The sequence below is a fragment of the Anabrus simplex genome, chromosome 1 (assembly GCF_040414725.1).
Source record: "Anabrus simplex isolate iqAnaSimp1 chromosome 1, ASM4041472v1, whole genome shotgun sequence".
In the NCBI taxonomy this organism is placed as follows: Eukaryota; Metazoa; Arthropoda; class Insecta; order Orthoptera; family Tettigoniidae; genus Anabrus; species Anabrus simplex.
In genome coordinates, this window is record NC_090265.1 from 1,523,423,823 (window position 1) to 1,523,448,927 (window position 25,105).

Here is a 25,105-nt window from a genome sequence, read left to right on the forward strand (position 1 = left end):
ACGGTAATTAAATAGAATAAAGTGTATAAAGTACTGACAAGGTGGTCTAAGAATTCAGAGTGTAGACCCGTTAGATCCTCAGATTTTACATTTCTTAGGTGGAAATTGACATTTGGATTTGCTGGTTTTTCATGGGATCGTTGAGAGGGTGCTCGTATTTCTACTGCAATATTTGAAAATAATTTCACAGTCCAGAATGCTTTATTTTTGTTCACGCAATGTATTTTTTCTCACTTATGCATACCTACCTATTTATTTTCAGATCAAGATATCGAAGGGTTTTCAATTTTCCCAACATAAAGCCACAAGTGAGCACTCAGCAAAAGTTGAAGAATTAAAAAAAAAAAATTGAAGAAACAAGCGCTGATACAACCTTTGTTCAATCAGCAACAGCACTCAGACGAGTTCTCTTTCAGAGTTTCTAGGGCATTTTTAAGCGCCAACATACCCCTCTACAAGGTCGAACATGCTGAGATTAGAGCTCTCTTCAAGGACTTTGCAGGAAGAGAGTTGCCTCATGAGTCGACCCTACATAAAAATGATGTTTCATCAGAGTATGAAAAGGTATGAATTCATGCACGATTGCCGTATTCCGCACTCTCGTTTAAACAATTTAGTAGTAATTTTAACATGGATCTGGCTCTGTCGTAATGAAGGTAATCTCTCGATAATACCTTCATTCCATGAAGAATATTCATTCAGGTACTTTCTTCACCAGGTTCTACACGCAATAAGGGACAACATCAGGAGCCACCCAATTTGGTTATCTATTGACGAGACTACAGACAGTCCTGGAAGATACATGGCCAACGTTATTGTTGGAAAACTCAGTCCCAGTGAACCGGGGAAGGGCCACCTAATTCTGTGCAGGGAGCTAGATGTGACAAACCATGGTACCATTGTGCGAACAGTGCAAGCAGCTCTGCGTAAGTATATTTTGTTAATTTATTTTTCGAGCGTTTATGCTCAGTGAAGACTCTAATAGTTGTGATAGTTAAGTATCTCTTACAGTGGTACGACAAGTCAGAATCCCATTAACTGAACGGTTCACCCTTCATTTTATGCATTAGTGTTTCAGGCTTGCTGTGGCCAACCTTTTCAGATGAGGAGGTAAGCAAAGTACTTGCATTAATGACTGACGCTGCTCCCTACATGATTAAGCCTGGGAAGAACCTCAAGCTTCTCTACCCGAAGATGTTACATGTTACTTGTCTTGCCCATGCAATGCACAGAGGAGCTACGCGAACAATCGTCCAGCGTCAACAGCGCCATTTCGTCAGAGAAGAAAATTTTCATCAAGGCTCCTCGAGTCTGTGCCTTCAAGATGATGCATCCAGAGCTCCCTTTACCTCCCAAGCCCATATTGACATTATGGGGAACTTGGATCTTGGTTACCTTGTATTACGCTGAAAATCATAGTGCAACTGAAGACTACTTCTTCTTCTTCTTCTTCTTTTATGACCACATAGGATCACTTTAGTCAGTCCGTCGTTCAGGTCTCTTTGAAGGGATTGTTCGGGCTTTGCGGTCCTCCCAGTACTACTTCAGACGCTCCGATCTTCGTGCCCTTTCCTCAGTTGAAAATGTGCGTGTTGTTGGTTTGTTTTGTGTAAGGGTAAAGCGGAGGTTTGTATTCTTGAGTTTTGTATTCAATTTTATCTTATTTTTGGTGTCTTCTGTTGTAAGGCCTATTTCCTTCAGATCCTCTCGTACTTCTCTGATCCATTTACATCCTGTTGTGGTATTTTTTGAGACGAGATTGTGTTGTACTAGTTGTTTCAGAAGTCTCGAGTCCTGCATCCTCATGATATGTCCAAAGAATCCCAGTCTCCTCTTACGCATAGTATCTGTAATGGGTTCTAGCTCTTTGTACACGACTTTGTTAGGTATTAACCGCCACTGACCATCTTTGTGATATTTTTTGTTGATACAGGTTCTTCCAATCCTCCTTTCAATTTTCTGAAGTCTGTCAGTCTTTGATTGTTTATTCAGGTAAAAGAGTGTTTCTGCTGCATATGTAGCTTCCGGTTTTATAACTGTGTTGTAGTGTTTGCAATTGAAGACTATTAGAAATGTTTAAAATCTTCTCACTTTCAAGTTTTTCTCTATTATTCTTTTCATACCTTTTATGTTTACTCCATCATACGGCGCCTAATTTTGTAATTTTCTCAGTTATTCTCCTCGGCTAATGTTTTTCAATTATATTTTTTCCAGGTGATCAATACGTTTGATGAGGCGAACAGCAAGTACATCGCGAAAGCTAAGGCTGCTTTTAAAATGAAGTGCTTGATGCCATCCTTGACTTTCATAAAAGCCTACATGAGCGTCATTTCTAAGGCCATCCTAAAATTGGAATCGCGAGAAATGGAGTTGGTTGAAGTGGTCGCTACAATACAAGGATTCATCCAAGAAGCCGAGTCGTGGCCTGGAAAGACTGGGAAAACAGTGAAACAAAAGTTGGAGTTCGTTATGGCTCGAAATCCTGGTAGGAGTGCAGCGTTGAACTTGGAGAGGATGCTGCGTGGCGAGTCCGCATCGTCAGAGGATTTTCTCAACTACTCTGTATGAAGCAGCATCATTCAAGTATTTACTCCTCGTGTCAGTTGACGTTGAAAGATTGTTCTCATCATTGAAACTTTTATTGACCAATTTAAGAAAATGAAGTAGACAAAATATAGAACATAGAAAACATTGAACATAGAAAAAATTCTTGTTGTACAGACCAATGCTGATATACTTCATTGATTTGCCTAATTCTGAACATTTTGTAAATTAACTTTTTTTTTTTTTTTTTTTTTTTTTGCTATTGGCTTTACATCACACTGACATAGATAGGTCTTATGGTGACGATGGAACAGGAATGGGCTAGGACTGGGAAGGAAGCGGCCCCAGCTGCCTGGTGTGAAAATGAGAAACCATGGAAAACCATCTTCAGGGCTGCCGACAGTGGGGTTCGAACCCACTACCTCCCGAATACTGGATACTGGCCACACTTAAGCAACTGCAGCTATCGAGCTCGGTAAAAATGAACTTTTAAACTGTAACTTTTATAAGAAAACTTCTCATATATATATATATTATGACCTTCCAATGACGTGCAATTACATGTCAGGGAGTCATTGAAGGTCATAGGAATGATAAATGCATGTGGACGGCATGGTGGTAAAATAAACTATTGATGTGCGGCGAATTTATATATTCGTAAGATATGAGCCGACACAACTCGCGAATTGATAGTAGATCTTATGGATGAGAATCGATAGATCAAGCTCGGAACCCCGTGGTACACATCGGACCGCGTGAAAAACCGTGTAGTCACAAGCGGGTATCAATAAATATTTGCAGTAACAGCTGAGAAGAAAATAGGCCAGACATCACAACTAGTATAACAGATGTCAAGGGGGCCATGGATTGAGCCGGAATTATATACAGTTAATTATCTAACAGGCGTGTGGTATGACGTATTTCAGGTGGAGAAGAATAAATAATGGTAGCCTGCATTCCTTTGTGAATCTCTAAGATAACGTTTCCTCAATGTCAAAGTCAGATGTAAAGCAGTCAGGATCGTAGTCATGTAGTTTATGAAAAGCAGCCTCGTTTTTTATTGAAATAATGAAGTTTGATTTTGTTTTAAATGTCAATTCTTGAATAGCACAAAAAGGATCGTGAAGCAGTAGAGAGCTCAGCCCTTATATGCGAATTAAAGCTCATAAAATTTAAGAAGTTGAGGCCTAAATAGTTAACAAACTAAGTATAGCATTGAGCGATATAAAATTTACACAGGCCAGTATTAATCTATAACAGTGGAATAAAAAAATCTGTACGAATTCGATCTAACCATTCTGTTCAAGTTTCAGGTTGAACTCAAGATGTTGCCTATATTTGTGAATAAGGAAGTTCATATAGAAGAGATGTCCGAGTAAACCAGTAGGATCCTGGTGGATCCACACTCTGCCGAAATGAATGAGATGGCTGAAAAAATAACCTGACGACCAATACCTATGGAGAAGCGAAGAAGTCAGATGAGTAGTCGAACCTTGCCCTTCTTGTTTACTTGTAGATGCTTATTGTAGAAGTAGATTTATTTTTTTTAATGTCACACAGGTGATATAAAGTAAAATGACTTGAATGTTCTAACGTGCTAACGGTGTTGGTAACGTCATGTAATGCTACTACGTATATTAGAATATCGTTTTCCGTTGGTGAATACTAGGGTTAGGCGATCTTTCCTGCGTTGTTTTCCGTGTTAGTGGAACAGCTATAAGGCGTGTGTGATCTTGAATGCCACAGGGAAGTTTGATGTGCTGATGTGTGAGATATTTGAAGTGGTGATCTTATGATAATGTATAATTCCGCGGAGTGTTGTGATATGTTTAGTGGATCGACTCAGTGATGGTTGTATGAATAATTGTGAAGCTCTTCAAAGATATTTAGCTCATTTATGTAGGGAATGATGATTTCTCATTATGTGGTGGACATTGTGTAGCGTAAAATATGTAGGGTCATCTAAAAGTATAGTTGACGGTATAAGCAGAGAATGATTTATTGAGTGGTGAATTGCGGTAGTAATTTAATTCTTTGAGATGGCCAATGGTTAGGATAATAGTATTGAGAGGTATTTCCGCCGCGTATATTTGAGTTTATTAGATGAGCGTGTTTCGTAGCGTTGTTTGAATGCTTTCCGAAGAGTTTGGTTAGGCATGCGAGCTGACATGAGTTTAATTTGGTATCACATGGGTAGCGGAATGTATTTACGAATATACGAGTAGGATCTTTGACAAGCTACTCAAACGACAATTAAATTGTGAGATTATTGTCACCTGTACTCTAGATCAACCTGTGGTATTGCTAGATGTAGTAAGTTAGCGCTGTAGGTGTATTTTCAGCAAGATGGAATGGAGCCGATGCAACGCAGATCGTTTGGCATTTGATAGTTTCCTTATTTATGTCAGTAGATAGTACCTTATTTCAGGTGCAGCCACATGATGCCGTAGGTTGGATGGAGACATGCAGTTAGTTGATTATGGAACACTGATATTATTATGTATTTGATGGATTTTCGGTGTTTATCATGCGCTGTTAGAAAATTCAAGTTATTATTCAGTTAGTTAGGTAATTATAATGAAGTAATAAGAGAAGTAGAGCAGGGAGGACAGGTTCGTCTAGTAATACGTCAGAAATGAACAAACAAGATGAACGATTTGAGACTGAAATTGCTGATTTTCCATTATATTACTTTATATTTATTTAATCGAATCAGTGTTGCGTAATGATGTGATTTTAACTTAATGACTGTCAATTATTTTTCAAGATGGACTTGATTCTTTAATACGGTGCGGTAGCGATGCACAAAGTTAATATATTTTTACGTTGCATATTCAGTTGTTCAATTGTAGTCAGTTATTTCATTTTATTAAAATTATTATATTTCCAATTTCTCATTGCAAATATTCATTTATGCTTAGTTTTAGTGAACTTATTATCTTGAAACTGATGTTAGATTATTATCGGACTAATTATTGATAGGATGTGACCGCTTCCTTTCCGAAGGGCCATGCCCTGAGTGGAGGATCATGTAAACCCCTGAATTCTAGTCAAGCGAATTATAAAATTTATTATCATCTCCGAGTTAGGCATCCCACGAACGGTCACAATATATACGTACTTGAAACTTGAATGCGAGTATATCGCAGTGTATCATACATACAATTAGAAAATAAAGCTCGTATAAAAAGATATGTTATTTGTTTTTTCGTTTCACTTTACTTTCTATAGTTTTTAACGGTGTTTTTCGAGCATATTCTGCATACTTGACGGCATTTAATGGGTTTTTCAAGCATATCTAGGGAGCATATAATGGGTTTTTCGAGCATATCTACTGAGCATATAACACATGGTTTTCAAGCAAATCTGTATATTTTATCGAGCATATCGATTCGAGCATTACTCATCACAATAGAGAATGTCAAGATATACCATGAAGTTTATTTTTTGATCGGTTATGCCCAACTAAGAAGCGCATTTTAACTCATTAGCACTTTTTTTTTATTTTTCCTTCTCTTCCCAATATCTCTTCATCCTCTTGATGTTTTCTTTTTTACAGTACACTGTTCAGTCCATCCTGTATTTTGTCAGGTGGGCTTTACACAAAATTGGTGTTTGTGATTTAAAGTTATGAAATTTATTCTATCTTGAATGGTTTCTTAATTAATGCCAATTTTATTTAGGTCTTAACCGATTTCTTTTAGCTGATTATTGCGACTTTTCATTCATAAGGCTAAGTTTTGTGAGCCTGTTATTATCCATTCTAAATAAGTGACCAAAAAATTATAATTGCCGTTTCTTGATGGTATCTGTGATTTTTTTTTCTTCTTCTGTAAGTTGATAGATTTCATGGGATTTCTTCTTCGTCCAAATTTTATTTTTACACTTTGTTCCCAAGATTTTTCTGAGGATTTTCCTTTCTTGTTTTTCTATCATCTTTACTTGTGATATGCCACCAATAATAATAGTTTCAGATGCATAAAATGCTTCTGTTGTAACTACTGTTTTATGTTGTAATTTTTACTTTTTTAATATAGTTTTTTTCTTTAGTTCCATTTGGGCCTGCTATGGACCATGTGGTTCTTATCTCTAGCAGTTTTCTTCTTAGACCAGTACACCTTCATTCTTGCACTGTGAACGTCTTTCCACTCCTGAGTCCATTTCACACCTCCTCCCAGACGTACTGTTTTTTCTGGTAGTGACTGGAGAGAGTTTGATGTTCTGATCAATGCTCTGTACCTATTCCTGCCATAGATTTCACTGGGAGCAATGTCCAATTGTTGAAGCCTTTTCTGACAAGTCTTGCCCACTTGGCATTAGTCGCTTTCCCTCTAGAGATGGTGTGGAAGATTCTGGAGGTGAGCCTCTGATTTTCCATTCTCATGACATGACCATAGAAGTTTAATCTCCTCTTCCTCATAGATGTTGTAATGCTCTCTAATTGTTGGTGCGGTTCGTTGTTGTGCCTGATTCTGTACTTGCCTTCTTCTTTAATAGGGCCCATGATATTTCACAGGATCTTCCTCTCCTTCAGCTCCAGTTTTCTGAGTTGTCATTTTCTTACCATGTTTAGACATTCTGAGGTGTATAGTAGTGACGGTCCCAATAACAGTACTGTAATGACTGATTTTGAGGTTAAGGGAGAGGGATTTGGATTTGTACATCCTCTTACATAGGTGATAGGCGCTTTCCAATTTGATGCATCTGCTGTTCATGGTCCGATCTTCATTCATGTTTAGGGTTATCCATTCTCCTAGGTATTTGAAAGAGTAGTCCTTTGTACTGCTTTGTCCCCCAGTGGGATTGATTTGGGTGCATCTCTGTTGTTGGTGATGAACTGTGTTTTGTTGATGGTGAAATTCAACCCTAATTTAGCTGCTATGTGGTCGAGAGAGGATAGTTTATGGATGGCTTTCTCCACACTGGATGCCAGTAGTGTAAGGTCTGTGAAAGCTAAACAGTTGACTGTTAATTTATCTTACTTGTAGCCTATTCTCAATCCAGAGCCATCCTTTAGCATTCTGTCCACTCATGAATGACTTTTTCGAGTAGGCAGTTAAAGAGGATTGGAGATAGGTAGACAGAGCCCTGCATGGATGCGGATAAATCCGCGGATATCCGCGAAGTTAGTGTCTTGGCGGATACAAACTGTATGGCAGTGTGGATAATTTCTAAATAATGACGTTCATTGATTTTCACTCAGGGATACTCTTGTTTCAGCTTGTGGTTAGGCAACCCTTGACATTGGTATGGGAGAATAGTGATATATAAAGAGCCTTGAAACCATAAAGCCGTAAATCTGACCTAAGACTACTAACTGGCTTCTGTCCACAATTAATGGCAGGAAGGAACAAAGGTCAATACATCGGTAGTTGTCGCAAGAGAAAATCCCTCATAAACCTGCGACTGTAGGGGTTCTGGTGCCAGGTGTTAGGCCTATTGTATTATGTTAATCCGTTTCAATACCTTGAGTGTAATATACTGTAGTTAAATATTTAACCATTTTGCAGATGCGGATAACAATTCGCAGATGTGGATGAAGGAAGTGAGGATGCAGAGCGGATGTGAATACAGTAAAACCTCGTTAATTCGAAGTCGTTGGGACTCAAAAATCGGACTTCGAATTACGTGATTTCGAATTAACCGCCAATCCGCAATTCAGAAGTACCAACCCTTGCCGCGTTATAAAATATTCTAAGGCCCGTTACTGCATGCATTTAACCTTGATTCACAGTTTATACCTTTCAAATGCCATGAAAAAAGAACTATTTCCAAAATGTATCCAAGAAGGTGCATTTACAGTATTCAAATAATACACTCGGATATCTCACTGGTAAATCTCACGCAACGAAAGAAAGAAAAAAAGTACGATTCGAAGACGAGGAGAAATCTATGCACACTTCCATGTGCGAGTACTTTATTGATTGGATTACTATACTGTATGCATTTTAGATGCCTTGTATTTATACAGAAAGTACCCGATGCCCTTAAAATCGAACTTTCCTCTGACTCTATACAAATACAGTAGAGACAATACACGACACTTACGGATTTCGCCTTGCTAAAATGGGAGACAATTCGACGGTGGCGCTCCTAGTGACTTGACCTGAACAAATCGCGCTAAATTCAAATATCAATGGAAATGTATATACGGAAATGGATAAATAAATTACGTCTAGAAAGACAGTGGTATTGAGATATTAACTTCGAAGTTGCTAAAGCAATTCTGGATAAATGAATGAAGAATTATTTAGAAGGTTATTATTCAAAGACTGAAATTAGACATATAAACAAGGTGTGAAATGGACTGCTGTAAAATGGCTTGATCTTTCATTTATGCATTACTTTTTTAGCTTTAGCATACCAGCCTGAAATCTTACGGTTGGATTTGTCTTTTTTCCTCATTTAAAAACATTGTATCATCACATTAAGACATTTGTCAATAAAAATATCGGCACATTCCTTACACATATGATGCAATGAATTAACATTTAATAGCTGGACAATTTTCCTCTTAACATGAAGCCTACTAACAGAAAGAAAATCTATAAAATCCCGGCTTTAATCTGAGAAGAGGGATAAAAGAAAGAAAAGTTTGAAAATGTTGTCGATAGTGATGCTTTGAGGAATATTTACGTACAATTAGAGTAAAACTGTAACATACCCTTGGCTGTATAGTCCAGGATTTTTAAAGTCGCTAGCCTGGAAATGATCTGAACAGAACTTATAATTCTTATACAAGCGTAACGTCCCTTCTTTCTTGTACACTTTATCCAAATCGCTTCTGTGACATTTCAAAACCCACAGATCACACCTACAACAACACATCGGTATTGAAGGTTAACTGCTGCACTATACAATAAAATATGTGTATTATATTTTAAGCCCGTTAAAACATGGGTCGAGCAGGTCAGAATATTATGAAGTACTATAAAAATCTCTGTCACTGGAAGAAAATATCTGCAAATACAATATTACTTACATGTTCTTGTCACGAGGGAACCTGAAGAACGAGCGCGCATTTTTCTCTAGTTCGTAATTACTGCAGCCAAACACAGCACATACCTTTCCCCTCATGTTGAGAGGAGATATCAAGGAATGACACACGCTACTATTTAATTATGTCAACTCACTGAAAACGCATAAATAACAACAAAAACTTCACACAAAATTACACGTGCTCTTATGACAGAATCAGTACTGTTCAGGTCTATCCGCTAGAGTGAGCTCCAATAGCTGTCCCTCGATATCTCGCTCAGTGTCGTGTATTGTCTCTACTGTATTTGCTCTATCCTTGTACGATTTCCCGCCGTGGCACTTCTCTCGTACTTCAGAAATGTAAACACTTGCCGCGTCACGAAGTATTCTAAGACCCATTAATACATGCAGTCACCTCGATTCACAGTTTAGACCTTTCTAATGCCATGGAAAAAACTATTTCCGAAATCTATCCTACAAGGTGCATTTACAATGTTCAAATAATGCACTTGGATAAATCACTGACAAACATAACCTCACGCAACGAAAGAAAAAAAAATCGCACAATCCAAAGACGAGGATAAATTATGCCGGTTCCCCTGTGCAAATGCATTATTTTTTTGGTTTTCTTTACTGTTTGCATTTTTATTATACATGCTTTGTACTGGCATGGAAAGTGCCCGACGCTCTTAAAACATTGTGGCTTATCGAAGTTTCCTATGACGAGGGGATAAAGTATCTCGCTTCCATGGGCATTGCAACGCACTACTATGACCCCCATCCCTCACACTACGATTTCCCGGCTGGCAATTTCTCCTTTAAAACCATAAGACCGTTTGGGCTCGCATTAAAATAAAACAATGCAGTTTCACCGGCAATGTCAATTTTGTTCGGTGTCTTCGAATTTATTATATTTGCCACGTTTTTTCGTCAACTGTCGGCATCGCCAGTGTTCGCGGATTCTGTTTTCCCGCACACTGCATGTTGCGTGATATTACGGCGTTCCTTAAAAGATTGAACACAAAATAATTCCGATTTCATTCAACTTAGCAATCATGAAGCGCACTGTAGACCCACCGAAGTGAGTGTAAGTGCGGAAAGCTACCCCTCCACGTTCCGGAACGCGCGTTCTATTATGACGCGGAGCGGATACATTTAGAGTTGAAATTACTCTGTAACATACTATTGTTTTAAAATGTAAAGGCAGTTTCGAATTAAAAGTCTGAATTTCGGTAATGGGGCTGACATTGTACTTCGAATTACGAATTATCCGTATTTCGAATTAAACAATTGAAATAACATGCAAAACTGTATCTCATGTTTCCGGGAACGAGAGCTTCTTCGAATTAGGCGGGATTTTGAATTAACCGATTTCGAATTATCGAGGTTCTACTGTATTTTGTATATCTGCGCAGGGCTCTAGAGATCCCCTCGTCTAACACCTGTTCTGATATCAAAGCTCTCGGACAGTTCTCCTCTGAATTTGATTATGGCTATGGTTCTTTTATTGTATCTGTTCCAAGTAATTTTGTATGCTCTTTGAAGTTTTGCAGTTCTTTCTTTGTTAGCTTGCTGATTTAACCCTGCTGGTTCAATAATTTCACCTAGATACTTAAATTTGTCTACTTGAGCGATATTTCCATATTTGGTGATTCACAGTTGACTGTTGAAACCTGATCTAGTCCCTTCCACATACTTCGTCTTTTCATAAGAAATTTGAAGTCCTGTTTTGGCTGTTTTTTCATCCAGTTTTTCTACAGACTGGATTGCCTCCTGTCTGTTGTTGGATAGGATAGCAATGTCATCATCAGCAATTAAGGTGAATGTTGTTTTAGAGACATCTACCAATATTTATAGTTTTAGTTTCATTGTATGTTGGCTATGTTGGGTATTCAGCCCGAAGGTTGGTTTGATCCTCTGCGGCTCCGCCAACAGCTGTCATAAATAGCCTAGGCGTCACTGAAGAGGTGTACTAGGGAAATGAGGAGTGAGGTAGTTTCCCGTTGCTTTCCCCACCGCCATGCACCAACCGACCATATGAGCAATATTTTCACACCATTCATAACAGGGACTGGCTGCATAAGGAATGGTATTACTAGCATCACTCATACCTCAGTCACTTTCATATTGTCAAAGCCAAAGATGAGACTGAGACAGGTCAATGAAAGTAACAAATTTGATATAGCCCATACCAGAAGACATAGTGCACTGTAAACACTACATCTCGCTAGCAAAGGCATTATGGATTATAATTACTTCCTCGTCTTATCAAACCTAACATTGGGGTGTACATTATGAAACCTACCACTGGTGTGTTTATGACACACAATATCATTTGGTTAATCAAAGTGATGACCTATTCAATTACAATTTCTGTAGTACAAGAACATGCATAATACAATTAGCATGGAGTGGAAGTAGGTCTGATTATTAATTTGCAAGCAGGTCATGACAACTGTACCACTTCTAGAAGGCAGTCAACTCTCCAATCATGTAAATGGTTTGTTTTTTGTTTAAAGGAATGGAGATTACTTTCATTGGTTAATGTATGACAGTGTCTTCAATACAAGTATTTTCTTTAGAAATAGTAGGAAAGCTTTTAAAATGACCATGACCACACTGATCACAGTGTGACTGAAGCACTTAAATACATAAAGATTTAAGCTCATTTAAAAAAAACTGAAATGGTCTCTATTTTCGCAAACTTTACTTAACCCTCTTTCAGAGTAGTCCACTTCAGGACAAAATGTTCTGTTTATACATTTAAAAGTCATTCATTCTTAAAATTTATTTTACTTTCAGTGAAAAGTTTTCGTTCCTTTTATCATAATGAAGAAACCCTTATACCTAACTCACTTATGCTAAATTAAACCCACCGAATGAGTTGACCGTGCGGTTAGGAGTGCGCAGCTGTGAGTTTGCATCTGGGATATAGTGGATTCGAATCCCACTGTCGGCATCCCTGAAGATGGTTTTCCATTGTATCCCATTTTCATACCAGAGAAATGCTGGGGCTGTACCTTAATTAAGGCCACGGCCGCTTCCTTCCAACTCCTAGCCCTTTGCTATCCCATCATCACCATAAGACCTATCTGTATTGGTGTGACGTAAAGCCACTAGTAAAAAAAAAAAAAATTAAACCCACATTCTGTGATTTCATGTTTTGTGATTATTTCACAAAACCAATAATTAATCATGTAAAGTGTGGGGTATCTGTGCTATTTTGGCTAAAGGCAACTTTAAAAGATGATGAATGGTGGCATATCTGATGATATACAACTGATCAACTGTGGGATGGTCACCACTCAAATATCTTATAGACATGATATAATGCTTTTGGGCTTATGCTGTGTCAAGAAAATAAGGCAAAATACTTCATGTTTCGCAAGGAACTTTGCTCTGTGTCATCAGAAGAAAATCTTGACTGTACACGAGAAAGGTTTCTCCAGCAATGAGGCTTGAATTTAAACATTATAATGGAAGTGGAAGTGGAACATTCATTTGTCACCAGATTGCTCACCGGACGCGGTACAGTGCTAGCGTTTGAAGCGGAAGCTAACGGAACCACCAGAATCATAATAATGTTATTTGCTTTACGTCCCGCTAACTACCTTTTTACGGTTTTTTTGAGACGCCGAGGTGCCAGAATTTTGTCCCGCAGGAGTTCTTTAACGTGCCAGTAAATCTAGACACAAGGCCGACATCCGGGAGATAGTGGGTTCGAAAACCCACTGTAGGCAGCCCTGAAGATGGTTTTCTGTTGTTTCCCATTTTCTCATCAGGTAAATGCTGGGGCTGTACCTTCAAATACTACCTGACTGAGAAAGGATCGAACCTGCCAAGTTGGGGCCATAAGACCAGCGCCTCAACCATCTGAGCCACTCAGCCCGGCGAACCACATATGAAAGTATGACATAGGTACACGCCTGGAATGAAACATCTGGTGATGAAGAACAAACAAATTTGGAAAATACCAAAACGAAATAATAATAGTGAAGGGACTGGGAAGGGAACTACCTATGTAAATCCTTAATGGCTGGCAACCATGTATTACTTAATTGATAGCCAGTGTCCCTGTTAAAATTATTAGGATTTCTACGTATTTCCACAGCTTCTCGTATAATCTTGGACCTGTAGTGTCTAGTGTGGCTAAGAGCTCGAGCATCTTGGAACACAACATCATGATCCGACAACAGAGCGTGCTCAGCTATTGCTAATTTGTCTGGCTGGTAGAGACTAATATTTTGTTCATGTTCCTTGATACGAGTACCAATGGACCGGCATGTTTGGCCAATGTATACCTTGCCACAAGTACAGGGAATTTCGTATACCCCAGGATGTAAAGTGGGGACAATTTGTCCTTGGTTTTACCCAGACTGTGAGCAACTTTAGTGATGGTGCCAAACACGGTTTTTATATTGTGTTTGCGGAGGATCTTGGCAATTCGATCTGTGGTGTTGTGAATGTAAGGCAGGTAGGCAGTTCCCTTCACCTCTTCCTTCTATGATCTTTGCTTGGTCGTTTCCCTGGGATGCAGGGCTCTATGAATTTGCAAATCGCTGTAACCATTACCCTTGAACATGACTTTGAGTGTGTCCATCTCCACCTGGATATTTGATGGCTCACAAATTTGTCTCGCCCTTTTGGCGAGTGTTGTAAGGATGCCGTATTTTGTGCTGGATGGTGGTGAGAATCCGCATGAAGATATCAATTTGTGTGGGTAGGCTTACGATAGACGGTATGTCCTAAGGAGCTGTCCAGATTCTTTCTTACCAGAACATCCAAGAAAGGAAGGCATCCATCCGACTCCATCTCCATAGTAAATTTAATTGAAGGATGTTGCTGATTTAGGTGGTTTAGAAATAGACCTTCTGTCCCGACCATAAATGTATCATCAACATACCTCCACCAAATCACAGGTTTAATGGGCACTTAAGCAATAGCCTCCTCCTCAAAATGCTCCATAAAGAAATTAGCCACTACGGGTGAAAGTGGACTTCCCATAGCCACTCCGTCCAGCTGTTCCTAAAAATAGCTGGAAGTCATGCAGTGGTAAAATAGCTCAGTAATATCCTCAGTAATATCCTATGTTCAACGAGAGACATGACAAAGTCAATCAGCACTTCAGTGAACAAGGACTCCACATCGAAATTCACCAAAAGTGCATTAGGTTGAAGGGTTATTGTTGACAACTTGTTGACGAAATACCAAGAGTCCCTAACATATGATTCAGTATGTCCTATGTGTGGCTGAAGCAATTTGTTTGAAGATTGCCTTAAGAGCTTCACAGTGGCACTGGACACACTAGTGGTGGGGTCACGTGATCTAGTCTGTAAACAGGCTCTGACAATATAGACAGTATCTTATTCTTATACTCGTCAGTGTCCATAACCACTGTCGCATTACCCTTATCAGCTGAGAGAATGCTCAGTTCAGAATCATCTCCAAGTTCCTTTAGAGCTCTCCTCTAGCCTATGGTTAAACTGGGCGTGGGTACAACAGCGGACCTTATGAGTCTCATACATTTTTGTCTTAACTTCTCAGCCTCATCCGTAGGTAGTTTGTGGATGGCTGCCTCCTCAGTGGAAATTTTAGAGGGAGTGACAGCAAAATTAAGACCCCTAGTTAAATCTGCTGATTGGTTCTCGTATCCGGGTTCGTGCACGGGACCGCCTGTTTTTTAGCTACTTGGAGGAGATGAAATGCCGGGACTCCCAACTGTGTGAAGCTGAAGCATACATTAAATACTCCGAAGGCCAGGAGAATATATCAACGCGCTAGCAAGGCCCTTGTGATCAAGAGAGTGCATTACACTCGTAAGGAAATGGACTCAGTCTCCCGAGAGTTATTTCATTCCAGGCTTGTATCTATGTCATACTTTCATATGTGTGTACTCCTGTTATGTGACTCCCTCTCAAACTGATTCTGATGATTCTGTCAGCTTCCGCTTCAAATGCTAGCACTGTACCGCGTCTGGTGAGCCATCTGGTGACAAATGAACGTACCGCTTCCACTTCTATTATTACGTCTAAATTCAAACCTCATTCCTTGAGAAGCCTTTCTCATGTACAGTCGAGATTTTCTTCTGATGAGGCAGAGCAAAAGTTCTCTGTGAAACGTAAAGAATTTCACCTTATTTTCTTGACACGGCATAAGCCCAAACGCCTATATCATGTCTTAAGTATGGGCCGTAAAAGCATCAATGTGTTATGGAATAACGTGTTTAAGCCCCTTCCCAAAAACAATTTAGAACTGGCTATCACACCGTGGAAATCCTTTTCATTTAATTTATTAATGTATGTGGCTTCTCCTGTTTTCCAAGATGATTTTGGAATTACTATCCAATGTTTATTGCATTTCTGTCTGTGGACTAAAAGTGAACTGCTTTAAAACTTCATACATATATTTGTTTATTAAACTGGCCTTTCCTACGGTCTCTGCGAAGTGCTGCGATCTTGCATTAGTGATCTACACTGGTCGCCCCTACTACAACTAATCGACCAATCAGTGCACGGAACCTTAGAAAGCTTGTGCAGGTATGTTAGCGAGCAATGACCGGCCATGATGTGAAGGGACTGGCGAGTGTAACCCATGGCGTGCAGACGCATTATGTGATCTTCTGGAAAGCTAGCATTGGCTTGGAATGTAGACCTGGGATAGTGATCTTATTTGAAGGGTTTCTAAACCCTATGAAATTTTTAGTGGTTTCTATTTAATCTTCATCCTATGGATTTCTAATTGTTATTTTTTGTGACCTGGAATATGAACGCATCTGTGAGTATGTGATTATCTGACTTACTCTTCGCTGGCTATTGAATCTGTACATGTTAAGTTCTTCAGCCTACTTAAATTTTACTTCAGTGATCATGAACTAAAATTCTTCTGGAAAATTTCTTCACAGAAAACGGTGTGCTTTTAAGTGTTTTGGAACTAACTCTCTCCACGACAGTGGGTATTTAAATATTTTTATAAAATTTAAAAAAAAAAAGTGAAGATGTAATTTTAATATCTTCCGGCTAGAAGTATGTTAAACTGATTGTAATAATATTTGGTAGTAAAAGGAAATATGTTAATTTCAAATTATCATTATTCATCTGGGAAGAAGTTTTACTCGATGATGTAAATTAAAACTAAGGTTTTTGCCTATGGTGGCTCAAAGCTTACGTGAGGTTCCGCAGGTGCATGAAAATTCTAGTTTCCCTTAATTTATTTCATATTTTAAAACCATCTTATATATTATTTAGTCTGGAAATTTAGAATTTTGGGTGGTTTTTGATTTTCATTTATTTTCGCTCATGTTATTGACCTTTGTTGTGGTCTTATTCTGTGATTGGTCATTTTAGCTTGTTCGTGAAGTATGTTTTCGTTGCTATGGCGATGTGATTGTTTTTTTTTATGTGGGTATTGCCCTGCTGATTTCTCGGGTTGATCGCGCAATTACTTCCTGATTATAAATATCTTGCTCTTGTGAAGCATTTGCCAAACCCTTTCCCTCTCTTGAATTTACTTATTTTACTGCCTTCCCTGTGGGTTTTTCTTGTCTTGAAAGTCATCCGGGTATTTTATGATAATTAATTGTGGATCTAGAATGTAATGCTCTTGTGAAGGCTCACTAAAGTAAATCTCACAGAAACGTCGTTTATTAATTGTTATTCTCAAGGTTACCAGATTCTTTCTTTTCAGGTTAGTCAAGTAAAACGGGCCTGTGTCCTTAAGTCATTGATTTAGTTTAATCTATTAATTTACTATTTACACATAAATCATTTGAGTGCATTTTAAAGGACGGTGATCATTTCGATTATTTATGGTTCACTCATTTCTTTTCCTGAATTAAAATTATTCATTTTATTTAAAGTTTAGTTTTCTTTCATTATCTTAAGCAATTCAACGCTGAAACAGTTAAAACCTTATTCATGTCCTCTGGGTTTGATGGTGCCTATTAATTGGTAAGTACCGGGCCTATTGCTTGTTTCTTGTTTATGTTGTTGGTATTTCGGTCTTTGATTTTCCTTGTTCTTGTCCCACCGGCTTAAAAGTTGTAACAGCCGGTGCATTTGTGGCCGAATACTAGTGTAGTTCTGGGTAATAATACGCTGGTGGTGCATGCCAACTGAAATATCTTGTTCCAGATGAAATTACATCATTACTAGACAGCTTTTGCATCCATCTCAACAATGCTGTAAAAATGAAATACACCAAATGAACACCACCCCCCTCCCCCCAACACCACCTCCTAAAAAAATCTTGGGGCCTACCATACGTTCTTCAATCACTTGTCTCAATGATCAAGCCACAAAAAAATTACTTCAAGACATGTTTATGTAGACTGGATGGCAACTGAAAACCATACACAGATGAAAGGAGGGAAGAGGAAAAGAAAACATCAACTGTAACAGTGTGCACTGGATAGTAAGAAATGTGCGATTTTGTAATAGAGATTGTACAACAAAGTTACAAGAGTGTTGAAGTTACTGATTTTATATCCCGCCACCTTACTTTTACAGTTTACATTTCAGAGGTGTATAGGGGCCAGACTGTTTTCTCACAAAAGTTTGTTCGTATGTTAATACATCTACTGAATGAGGTTAGCGCATGTGAGCACCTTCAAATACCCAGAAATGAGCCAAGGTTGATCACACTCAGTTGCAAGAAGATGGAGTGTTGACAAATAATTTTTTGTTCTTTGGTATTTGTAAATAAGTTGGACTTTAATAATCACTGATGAAGGGAATGCATTATGTTCCCAAAACTGTTTGATGAATATGTGGTTTTCAATGATAAAAGTGTACTGACATAACAAGGTGGAATCAAGCATATACTATTTTAAATAGTTTTTAATAGGTTTAAACATTAGATGCATCACAAGATGATGCACAACGCAAAACAAATTATTCTGCAAGTGATACTTCAGAAGGAATCAATCATCAATCAATCAATACTGATCTGCATTTAGGGCAGTCGCCCAGGTGGCAGATTCCCTATCTGTTGCTTTCCTAGCCTTTTCCTAAATGATTTCAAAGAAATTGGAAATTTACTGAACGTCTCCCTTGGTAAGTTATTCCAATCCCTAACTCCCCTTCCTATAAATGAATATTTGCCCCAGTTTGTCCTCTTGAATTCCAACTTTATCTTCATATTGTGATTGATGTCAAGAGCAATACTGATGAATGAAAATAAACAACAGGTAAGTGCAACAGATTTTCAGCTTATAATCAACTTCCATTTGTTTTTACACAATTTGCGACACTACTAGTGCTAACACTGAACATCAAATAACTGAACGGCTGGTATCTCTATCGCTTGACACATACATGAAACAGCGATTGTATTCTTAACTGTGATAATTTTACTGTCTTCCAATAAAATCAAATGAATGTTTTCAATTGTTGGAGGGATTTAATACAAATCAAATTTTGAGATATGAAAACCTTCCTCCATTTCTTCTGTACAGAAAACTAGAAAAAAAGTTCTAGTAGGGGAGTAAACATAGCACTGTACTTCATTTTTGAAAATAAGTAAAATCAAGCAAGCAAACTAGCTAATAGTTTTAGGTAACTGTCAATATTGTATTCCTAGCCACAGGACATCCGGTATTATAAGAAATTTGACTTTTCATTTTAAAACCTCATATTTATCGACTGCGATATGTGTATGATACTCAACAAGAATAATTTGTGCACTGTAATTATTAAATTAATAGTAATTTTAATGATATAGCATTGTTATTAGTATTAAATTCTATAATGCACAAGGAACAGGACATCAAAGTACCCTATTTACTCGCCTACAACAACCCCTTTTTTCTCATAAAATTCATCTTCAAAATTGGGGAGGTTATAATACGTATAATTTCACATACAGTAATATAGGTTAGGTTGGCATGGTTTAAAAGCAGAAAAAGGAACATCTAATATCTTCAAATCAACACACAAAATAGTTATGGTACGGTATTTCAATCTATATTTATGCAAAAAGTTATATTAGCACATTTAAACAGTTATGTATCAAGCTGAATCATGAACTGCTACAACTGACTGGTCACATGACTAAGTGCCGCACCATAGCAACACAGGAGCTGAGTTCAAGTCTGCGCAGCATTGCAATATCATCAAGAGGCAACTACCTAAAATAATGAATGTTTGGTTCTAATACTGACCGACTTTTGTAAAATATTTTGATATAACTATTCAAAATGAACTTCTTTTTACCTTTCCTGCAAGTATACTTCAGATCAATCAGTGTGAATGTCACTATCTTCACTGCTTCCATAGTCACAAGCCCGGTGTGAATCTTCATTTTCCCTCTCCCCTTCCCAGAGTAGAATGTCTTTGATTCCATCCGTTTTTTTTTAAATATATATATATTTCCTTTTTTACAATTTACTTTACGTTACACCAACACATAAAGATCTTATGGCGATGATGGAATGGGAAAAGGGGTAGGAGTGAGGAGGAAGTGACCGTGGCCTTAATTAAGATACAGGCCCAGCATTTGCCTGGCATGAAAATGGGAAACCATGGAAAACAATCTGCAGAGCTGCCAACAGTGAGGTTCAAACCCATTATCTCCTGAATGCAAGCTGATAGCTGTGTGATCCAAACCAGACAGTCACTTGCTCAGTGGTTTCATCCAGAGCCGAAGATATTCCTGTTTTCTTAAAACCTTTTTTGGATGATATCGAGTATGACTAGTCTCCACACACTTACGACACACTCGCAGATTACACGAAACAACGGTCACTTGATTTTACTAACTTTGCCCTCTCATGCTTGATCTTTGAATAGCTTTTTATGGAGATGTCCAATGGCTGTAAAACTAAAGTAAGGCCTGGGATGATGGCCGGACCGGTCCGTGTCATGTTCATCTGCCTTTTCACAGCATCCATTACGTGGCCACAGAAGTTGTCTAACACCAGCATAGACTTCTTGTTCAGAAGGGCCCCTGGTCGACGTTCCCCACACTGCTTTCAACCAGTCATACATTATTTTGTCTTCCATCCAAGCTTTCTCTTGTACTCGGACAAGCATACCCCTAGGAAAATCATCTCCTAGTAGCATTTTCCCGTCAAATATGAAATACGCCAGAAGCTTCCAGACATAAGCAGTCTCTGCAAATATCACAGTGCATCGTAATTTTTCATTTCCAGGAGTTTTAATAGAATTCTTGATTAAGCTGCCATATTGATTATATGGCATATGACAGCATGTCAAAGAACAATCCTTGTTTCCGAAATCTTGCGACAAACCGGTGAAATACAATCACTTTGGTGGTAAAATCTGAGGGAAGCCGCTGGCACAGTGATTTCCTTCTCTGCAAACTTGGTTCATTTTGCACACAAAGTGGTCTGACCAACCTCTCCTTGTTTGAAACCCTTCCCAGCAATACCAAAACTTCATGCAATTTCAAGTGCTTTAAACTACACCATTCTGTGATTTGCAGCATTGCTGTTTGTTGTCTCTAGCTTCTCTAACCTACTCCAGGAATTTTATCTCCACACTTTCATTATCTTCCTGTCTTCGGGCTGCAGAAAGTTTTAGAAGTTTTCTTTGCTCCCAATAATTTGTCTCACCTGATATGGCAATAATGAATCACACATGGCCGTATTTACAACTTACTGCTCTCACTCCATTTTCTGAAGCATATTCTAACATATTCAACTTGAAGGAAAGCTCTTTTCACTCCTATCTTGTGTACTGGACGCTTCCTAATTACACACTACATGCAGCCCAGAAGCTGGAAAAGCATGGTTAGGGGAGAGTCTGTCCATGGCCAAGGCACAGGTGGAGCTGAATCATGAGTTTTATCGTTACTTAAAATGGTGCACTCTAAATGACAGAAGTACATGGATATGATTAGTGAGAAGTTTCGAACAGTAGACAGTAAGCAGGTTCAGGATATAGAAAAAGAATGGGTGGCATACAACGATGCTGTAGTAGAAACAGCAAGGGAATGCCTGGGAACAACTGTGTGTAAAGATAGGGAAAGGCAAAATGATGGTGGAATGATGAAGTGAGAGCAGCTTGTAAACATAAAAAGAAGGCTAATCAGAAATGGCTCCAAACAAGGGCCGAGGCACACAGGGATTTCTACATAGATGAAAGAAACAGAGCAAAATAAATAATATTGTTGAATCCAAAAAAGAAGTCATGGGAAGATTTTGGTAATAACCTGGAAAGGCTAGGTCAAGCAGCAGGGAAACCTTTCTGGGCAGTAATAAAGAATCCTAGGAAAAGAGGGAAAAAGGAAATGAACAGTGTTTTGAGTAATTCAGGTGAACACATAATAGATCCCAGGGAATCAATGGAGATGTGGAGGCAATATTTTAAACATCTTCTCAACGTAAAAGGAAATCTTCCTGGTGGTGTTGCAAACAGCCAAGCTCAGAAGACAGGGATGAAATGGCTTCATAGAGTAGTAAGACTAGCATGCAGTATTGGTAAGGTACCTTCAGATTGGACAAAAGCAGTAATTGCACCTATCTATAAGTAAGGGAACAGGAAGGATTGCAACAACTATCAAGGTATCCCATTGATTAGTATACCAGGCAAAGTATTCACTGGCATCTTGGAAGGGAGGGTGCTCTCAGTAGTTGAGAGGAAGTTGGATGAAAACCAGTGTGGTTTCAGACCACAGAGGGGCTGTCAGGATCAGATTTTCAGTATGCGCCAGGTAACTGAAAAATGCTATGAGAGGAATAGGCAGTTGTGTTTATGTTTCGTAGATCTAGAGAAAGCATATGACAGGGTACCAAAGCAAAAGATGTTCGCCATACTGGGGGACTATGGAATTAAGGGTAGATTATTAAAATCAATCAAAGGCATTTATGTTGACATGGGCTTCAGTGAGAAATGATGACAGGGTACTTACAGGGGTTATACAAGGCTGTAATCTTTCACTTTTGCAGTTTGCAGTTTACATGGATCATCTGCTAAAAGGTATAAAATGGCAGGGAGGGATTCAGTTAGGTGGAAATGTAGTAAGCAGTCTGGCCTCTGCTGACAACTTGGTCTTCATGGCAGACTGTGCCGAAAGCCTGCAGTCTAATATCTTGGAACTTGAAAATAAGTGCAATGAGTATGGTATGAAAATTAGCCTCTCGAAGGCTAAACTGATGTCAGTAGGTAAGGAATTCAACAGAATTGAATGTCAGATTGGTGATACAAAGCTAGAACAGGTCGATAATTTCAAGTATTTAGGTTGTGTGTTCTCCCAGGATGGTAATATAGTAAGTGAGATTGAATCAAGGTGTAGTAAAGCTAATGCAGTGAGCTCGCAGTTGCGATCAGCAGTATTCTGTAAGAAGGAAGTCATCTCCCAGACGAAACTATCTTTACATCGGTCTGTTTGCAGACCAACTTTGCTTTACGGGAGCGAAAGCTGGGTACACTCAGGATATCTTATTATTATTACAAGATATTAGAATCATTCCGTATTCACGGTTTTCACCTTTGTAAAGTCAGGATATCTTATTCATAAATTAGAAGTAACAGACATGAAAGTAGCAAGAATGATTGCTAGTACAAACAGGTGGGAACAATGGCAGGAGGGTACTCTGAATGAGGAGATAAAGGCTCATTTAGGAATGAACTCGATGGATGAAGCTGTATGCATAAACCAGCTTCAGTGGTGGGGTCATGTGAGGCGAATGAACGAGGATAGGTTACCTAGGACAATAATGGACTCTGTTAAGGCGGGTAAGAGGAGTAGAGGGAGACCAAGACAACAATGGTTAGACTCGGTTTCTAATGATTTAAAGATAAGAGGTATAGAACAAAATGAGGCCACAGAAGTGGTTGCAAATAGAGGATTGTGGCGATGTTTAGTAATTCACAGAGGCTTGCAGACTGAACGCTGAAAGGCATAACAGTCTTTAATGATAATGTACAGTATGTATGTATGTATGTATGTATGTATGTATATATCTTTTCCTCCGAGAATAGTCTAAAATTAGCACAATGTGCGGGTTATAGGTGAGGGGGTGTCATAGGCGAGTAAATACAGTATATGCAGATCATGTAAAGTGAAACTAGTATTTAAAACAGTTAGGCTTAACTTACCTTAAGTTTGTTCCGAATCTGTGATAATGACACAGGGTTTTTTATTTCTTTGTAGTAATCTGGATAATATCTTTTTGATGGAAGCTTCCAGAAAGGTTCACTGAGAAAATGGCCTAAGGATTAGAAATAACATATCTGAATTTCTGTAACTCAGCTAACCAATACTTAAGAATATAGTTTCAAATTATTCCATAAATCATAAATAATCAGGGTAGTTAGGGAAGATGAGGAGGTAGTATGGAAAATAGAAACTTTTCTCTGTAGGAATAACTCATAAATAAATAATTCAGAGAAGTAAACTTAATTACACGAGACTGATTCCTGCACATGTCTGCTCAGCCCTTTCATATGACAAGAACTTATAATGCTCCTTTGCTTTACAGTTTACATTTTAAAAATCTACATCTTGACTCTACACTAAATAAGTGTTGATATTTTACATCATGTTAAGAGACAGGGTTATCATTATGTCCAGCATTATCACTGATTCTATAATCAGAAATATTTTGGTGTCAAGTTCTAGCTTACATGCGTATATGTTCAACCCTTGTCCTATTGCTCTGCAGTGTCGGGTGTTTTTTGTTTGTTATTTGTTTTACGTCGCACCGACACAGATAGGTCTTTGGCGAGAATGGGATAGGAAAGGCCCAGGAAGTGGAAGGAAGCGGCTGTGCCCTTAATTAAGGTACAGCCCCTTCATTTGCCTGGTGTGAAAATGGGAAACCATGGAAAACCATCTTCAGGGCTGCTGACAGTGGGAGTGTCGGGTATGAAGTGAGATGATTCTTCTTAGCGAATGTTTATGGTTAGATGCCCTTCCTGACATCAATCTCATCAGAGGTGTTAATCAGATGAAATGAATGATGTGATGTATGATAGTGGGAAGGAAAAGGATGAAACCCAGTGCCGGCACATAGCCTACTCCTGTCAAGTAGCACAAACGGGGCTGCTCAACCGACAGACAAGTCACCATCAACAGTATCATGTGCCTTCACTCCATATGAACACTGTGGAGAGGTCTGGAATTGAGTCCAGGCTTTTGAAACGCAATCTTAAGAGTTTAAAAATTGCGTACCACCATCTCTTCTACCGTGCCGGCCAACATTCTGATGGTGAATATTTTTTTTCGACCAATAAGACTCTAACTGTCTAAGTCAGACCCTAGAACTGATGCATAAACAATACATATAAGAACATACCTTTAATAAATCTAAACACTGAAAGATGACAACTGAGAAACGCTGAGGTCAAGTTCACATCTATCAACTGGAGCACAATAATCCTCACATGATAAGTACAGATGCATGGCTATTAAGAATAGTATAAGATTAACAGGGAGCAAAGGGGGGAAAAAATACTTTAAAGTAACATACATTAGGTCAAAAGAAAAAATTGAGATCTGTTTGATTGCTTTATTTAACCATGAGACTGGACAGGTGGTGTAAATATTCTCCTCCCATTTAATCACCGTTTCATAGTACATAATTGCTACTTAAAACCCTCAGTGACGCAGAGCATTTGAGTGC

The 25,105-nt window shown here is 38.6% G+C and overlaps 1 protein-coding gene across 12 annotated transcripts in view; it reads right to left on the minus strand.

The window, feature by feature from the left end:
* Positions 1 to 25,105, minus strand: part of polybromo (protein) — a 618,289-nt gene that overhangs the window by 377,666 nt on the left and 215,518 nt on the right. For all 12 annotated transcript variants that reach the window (XR_010858640.2, XM_067138036.2, XM_067138039.2 and 9 more), the window contains one exon: positions 23,580 to 23,692. Coding sequence is in view for 11 of the 12 variants with exons in the window: in XM_067138036.2 (XP_066994137.2) it covers positions 23,580 to 23,692 (113 nt within the window). In the remaining variant the exon portion in view is untranslated. The remainder of the gene's footprint in view (positions 1 to 23,579; positions 23,693 to 25,105) is intronic.